This window comes from Musca vetustissima, unplaced genomic scaffold, assembly GCF_032173495.1.
Source record: "Musca vetustissima isolate MV318-11 ecotype Yass unplaced genomic scaffold, APGP_CSIRO_Mvet_v1 utg123092, whole genome shotgun sequence".
Taxonomy (NCBI): Eukaryota; Metazoa; Arthropoda; class Insecta; order Diptera; family Muscidae; genus Musca; species Musca vetustissima.
This window is the reverse complement of record NW_026881363.1, coordinates 67,522-73,521: the sequence shown is the minus strand read 5'-3', so window position 1 is coordinate 73,521 and position 6,000 is coordinate 67,522. Positions and strand designations below refer to the sequence as shown.

General features: G+C 30.1%; 1 protein-coding gene across 1 annotated transcript in view; it reads left to right on the top strand.

The window, feature by feature from the left end:
• Positions 1 to 614: 614 nt before the first annotated feature.
• LOC133327330 (aminopeptidase N-like) overlaps positions 615 to 6,000 on the top strand; it is a gene marked incomplete at its 3' end in the record, with an annotated part of 41,607 nt that continues 36,221 nt past the window's right edge. Inside the window, exon 1 of the mRNA XM_061535892.1 lies at positions 615 to 681. Within this exon, the coding sequence (XP_061391876.1) occupies positions 615 to 681 (67 nt within the window). The remainder of the gene's footprint in view (positions 682 to 6,000) is intronic.

Sequence of the window (6,000 nt, the reverse complement as noted above, 5' to 3'; positions counted from 1 at the left end):
TGTAAATATGGATCATAAAAATTGAAAATAAATTTGTGTAAAAACATCAATATTTAAAAATATCAGAGATTTTAACTTATATAAATACGGAAAATTCACCAATTTGGGTATATATAAGAGAAAACCAAAACAAATGCAATTTTTGCGAAATTAAAAGATAGCATGAAGCGGATCAACTCTATTTTTATTTAATTTTAATTACTATAGTATAAACACATACGTTTTATTGAACATTTGAGTACTAAAATGCAACACTTATTTAAATATTTGAAATTAACGGCTACTAATGTAAATAGTCTGTAAACAGTACCAAAACCTACATCTCTGATATTACTAAATTGTTATACAACCAATCCTAGATTAGAATCTCGCTTCTCAAATGTAGTAGTTATGCAAACCCAAATTGCAATAAAATCGCTTTACCCCGAGTCCGGGCCCCCCGACTCTAATTCGTTTAAGCGAACACTGAAGGCTTAAGATCATTACCCACGCTTGCCCAAGTTGATGGACTAGATCATAAGGTGGAAGTAGTTCCTAAACAAGGAGTAGCAAACATTATTTTAAATCGTGTTGTTTCGGTTGAAGCCACACAAGCTCCGCTCACGAGGTGCTTTATGGACGCCCAACGTGAGGCCGGCATTATTGGCACTCAACGTCGAGTTTCTTCAACCATTATTATAGGTAGCTTGTCTCATAATATTTTATATTTTTGCGCATTTTATATTTATTCTTGAGTGTTGAGAAGTATTTTTAGTAAATATTTAACAAACATATTGGGCAATTAGTACATGTGGGCAATTAGTACCACGGATTATTAGAGATTATTCGATTAGAATATTACTATAAGAGATGTCTGAAGAATATAATGTCCCCAACTGTTTCTATGACCCATCGAGGAGGAAATCCACGATAATTTTCAACTGATTCACTTGATGACAAAGTGAACACTCAATAAAAATATAAACTATAATACTTATAATAACTGTATATTTTAAATTCGTCAGAGTTGCATATGTTTTGGCCCAGTTAATATGGGTAAAATTATATTTACAGTTTCAATAAAACCTAAAACGCGAAAAAATACCAAGTTGTCCTTTATTTAATTCAAATAAAGAGATTACTACATAGTCAATTTCATTGGTATATGTTTTGACCACCACTGTCTATAGGGGAGAGGGGGCACCTTTGAACAGCTCTCATAAAATATCGGTTTAAATTTTTTCCGACTCGCATAGCAATCTTGTTCTCTAGCAGCGTAAACAACATCGGATAGCTTTTTCAATTGTCGACAAAATGTAGATGAGTGAGCATGTTTTCATAGTGCCATTGTAAATTTTTAATTTTTTGGTTGTAAGGGCACAGGAAGAATTCAGTGATCGTTTTTTCTTTTCGTTAAACTATTCTTTGCATTTCAACAATCATTTCAAACACAACTAATGTATATATCATATGTAAAATATCCTGTAGTTAGAACATATCTTTGGAGGACCATTGAAAAGGTATCGGACGAAATTAAATTTGTGATCTACATAGATATTCAACTAATTTTAAACAACCCATACACATACCATTCTAAAATCTGTTAATAATTGTATATCAATCAACTTAGGATACCATTTTTATGAAATCGAGCAAAATTATGTATGGCAGCTATGTTATCTCGATAGGATAATCTATTATTTGGTGCTCAATTTGCATAAACTCAGAAGAAAATATAGAACGGTTATATTTATATCTGAATATATTTTTCAAAATCCAATGCATCATATTGTAGGTTTAATTTGGTATGTAATTAGTATTGTAAATATTTAATATCAGCATTTTTAAATATCAAAGTAGCAATAGTTGATTTGTTTGAAAACGGGTTCAAAATTTCAAAAATACCAAATAATGGGTGTTCCTATCTTAACGAACACCCATTATTTGGCCTACCCCGGAACTTATTGTTTTATGGGGGCTACTCTAAAAAGTGGACCAAAATGTATCATATTTGGTAGGACGATTTGATACCAAATATTAAACCAAATTCTAAATTACAACCATTTTGTTGGAAGGTAAGGCAAATATCTTACAATTTTATTATAAAAAATTTATTAGTAAAATTCAATTTAAATTTTGTTTATTAAATTTGCACATGTATTTTTCAACAATCATTTTCATATTATAACTCTTAAGTTTATTAACGGTCGGAGGAGATCGCAAAATTCTGGACAGGGAACATATTAAGGTGTCGATTGGTGCTATAACCATTAAAATATCCTAAGGCAGTGCTTGGCACTAGGTTCTGGAACTCCATTTAATTTATATTTTATATGATTATCATCATAATCTATATATCGTTAGCTAAAATGCAAAAAGGCGTAACTAACAAAAGCATAATTGTGTAGGAGAAGCAAAAAACTGTTTTGAATGAAAACTATAAACATGTCATGTGAAATGAAAAAGTATGCCCGGCAGGGTGATATTGCATATGACGAATAATAGACTATAATTTTTTTAACAAATTTATTTATTTTATTTAATGGCAGTCATAACAATTAAGTAAAAATTAGATTTTTTAGTTACGCCTTTTTGCATTTATCAAATAAACCCACTTGTAGTTACGTCTATTTGTTTTTGTTAATAGAAGCTCCTTTTTGACCACAGACGTGTAAAACTTGGTCAACACATGTAGTTTATTGACATTCACAATACTCATTCAAAAAGTCAATTTAAATTTTTTTTGTTAGTTACGCCTTTTTGCATTTTAGCTGACGATATATAAAAATGGAGTACAAAAAAGGTATACTTATTCATCAATTAAGAACGGCTGGACCGATTTCACTCAAAATGGGTGTCAATTGTCGGTAATTGCAGTGGGAAAGTTTTTATGAATAATATTGCTCAAACGTTTTTACATTATCTCATTTGTCCCTTCTTGAAGGTTTCTTAATTACAATGCCATTTTGTTCATGTCCAACTGTCCTTTTGATTTTTATATTGAAATCAGTATATAACTCGAAAAATTGTAGATTTGGCATAGAAATTTTGTGGTTTCCGCTAAGTTATAGGTATTTTTCATTTTGAAACTAATCTTTAATGAGTTTTCAGATTGCCGTTATAGATTTGTATATGTTTGCTATATATTCTAAAGTTTGGCCAATGTTGACGCCGTATACCTTCTTTAAATCAACTCTACATCGTAAAATGTTGTAATCGGATTTGTTATATCCTCACATTTTTTAACAACTTGATTTTAATTTAACATTTGAATAAGTTGTTGTTTAAGATTACATAGGTCCACATCGAAATTTCAAGTTGCCGGCAAAAAGAAAAAAAAAACATTGTCGAAAAAGTAATACACTTTTTTGACAAATATGAAAATGAGATTTCATATCCAACAGCTTGGGCTCTATAGAAAATAAGACAAAACTTCAAATATCTGAAAGGGATACTAATAATGCTATCATTGCCATTATTTTCGTCGCTGTTAATAATCGCATTATTAATATTCGAACATACACATATTTTATGAAATTAGAAGTTTTCATTTAATTAGCTCAAAAAACCATATGTCTTAAAAAACAAAAATGTATTTAAACATTGAAGCTCGATACAAAAATTGGGGAATTTTAAATATTACTTAATATATTTGTTTTGGCGGAATCTTACAATTACTTTGCATATTTTCCTATTCCGATTTATAAGTCCTTTGAATCTTCAAAGTCGGTGTAGACGTTCTTGAGTTATAAACGATACACACGATAACACAACGTTCGATTATTCCAATTTCCCGATTTTTGATGTTTTTCTCAACATTTTCCTCGTAAAAACCTTCTCAATGCAATTACAAACAGCCGAATATTGCAAACAATATTCACATCCTTAAAAATACATTTGAGGAACCATAAAGGCACATTTAAGTTAGACACAAACAGCATATAATGCGGAATTGCCTCCATGCAGGATTCGAATTTAAATGTATTCTTCCCGATTATAAGAAAATGCTCAATAATACCTTCGTATTTTGTTGACGTATTTGTAATCGTATATAGCGAATTACTAACACCATTGAACTTATTGAATACTTTGATAGAAGTTTTCGTTTTTAATTTAATTGCCTTTAATTCGGTATTCCCCATAGGGTAAGAAACTTCCTTCATAATTGCCGGTATAGTTTTTGGTATAGGCCCCACATAATGCAACCGCTTAATTTTTACTTTACCATGTCTTACAACCTAAACATACCATGCAAATTATTTCACATAACAAAACTTATATTTTCAAACTAAATAAATCTTGATTTTATGGAAAACGTGAGCAAATAATGATAGCCATTAAAGAAATACGCAGCCCATTTTCGCCCAAAATATTTCCAAAAAGAACTACGAAGAGATGAAACCATAAAGGTTCGATATAAAATGTGTGGAAATGCTAATATCTTTCAAAATATATTTTGCAACATTTTCGCGGATTTTTCTCAAAATGTCCTTTCATTGAAACCTTTCCACTTCAATTACAGACTACTATCAGTAACTTTAAGTCAAATCTGTCCAGCCGTTTTTTAAAATAATGTTTGCAAGATTTTCGCGGATTTTTCTCAAAATTTTCTTGCATAAGAACCTTCCCACTGTAATTACCGACAACTGAAAGAAATTTTGAGGCAAATCGGTCCAGCCGTTCTCAATTGATGCGATAGTATATATTTTTTTTTGCTCCATTTTTGTATATATAGATTATACAGAATCCAAATCAAATCTTATTTCAATTTATGTAAAAACATTTATTATTTTGTAGACAATGTTTTTTGCCGACAACTTGAAGTGTACGTGACAGCACGGGGCTACACAAAAATGTGGACCTATGTATCTTATAACAGCAATTATTCAAATGTTTCCAACTAATTACAAATCAAATTGGTCATAATGTGAACATTTCTTAAATCGCGATTTATAGTTAACATATAAAATTGGTATTTGCATTTACAACAAAAATATCGATAATCTAACTTCCATAATATATACCATATTTTTCCTTACTATATTGATGCAATGTTGATAAGGCAAAACAACGTCTGCCGGGCCAGCTAGTATTACTAATAATTTTCAATTCCATTCTAATCAGAGCTTTAGAGCTTGTATTTAATATGTAGCTAGTCGATATATATTCTTTGGCTTTCATACGCCTAGACCTGATTATGGACAACACATATCAAAAGAAGAATGTTAAAAATTCAAATTTTTGGTACAGTTACGAACTTTTCAATATAGAGAAGAGGTCAAAATGTGTACAGTACTAATTTGTGTATACAGTCCAAAATATTTAACCCTTTGTGGTCCAATGTTGCCTACAAGCAACAAAATGGTTTAGAGCTTATATTTAATATGCAGCTAGTAGATATGTATTATTTGGATTTCATATGTGAAGACCTGATTATGGACGACACAAATCAAAAGAAAATTCAAAAATATTCAAAATTTTGGTAAAGTTATGAGCTTTTCAATATAGAGAAGAGGGTAAATTTGTGTACAGTACTAATTTGTGTATACAATCCAAATTATTTATATCGCTTTGTATTCGAACTATACGAATTCTGTCATCAGAATTATTTTTGATTCTTGTAAAAAAGAATATAGAGAATCATTCAAATTTTTCGGTCGATTTAGCATTTGGTTTTCTTCATATTGCACTTTTCATTTTCTGGAAGAATGTACTGTATCTCCCAAATGCGATGTCAAATTTTGTTCATATCCTGCATTAAATCTGTGAACATAAAATTGTTCTATGATTACCGAAAAAATCGGGGCACAATGGGCTAATGACATTATAAATAATTTAAATAAATTCGCATAGAGGAGGTCTATATGTTTTAGAACATTTTGCAATGGAATTGTCAGAATTATTTATTTTGGAGATTTTGTGTTCGCAATTGATGGAATATACAATCGAAATTGTCCAGTTAAGGAATGTTCCCAATTTTGATTTTTTTTTTAATTTTATTTGCAATTAAGAAACCTATAA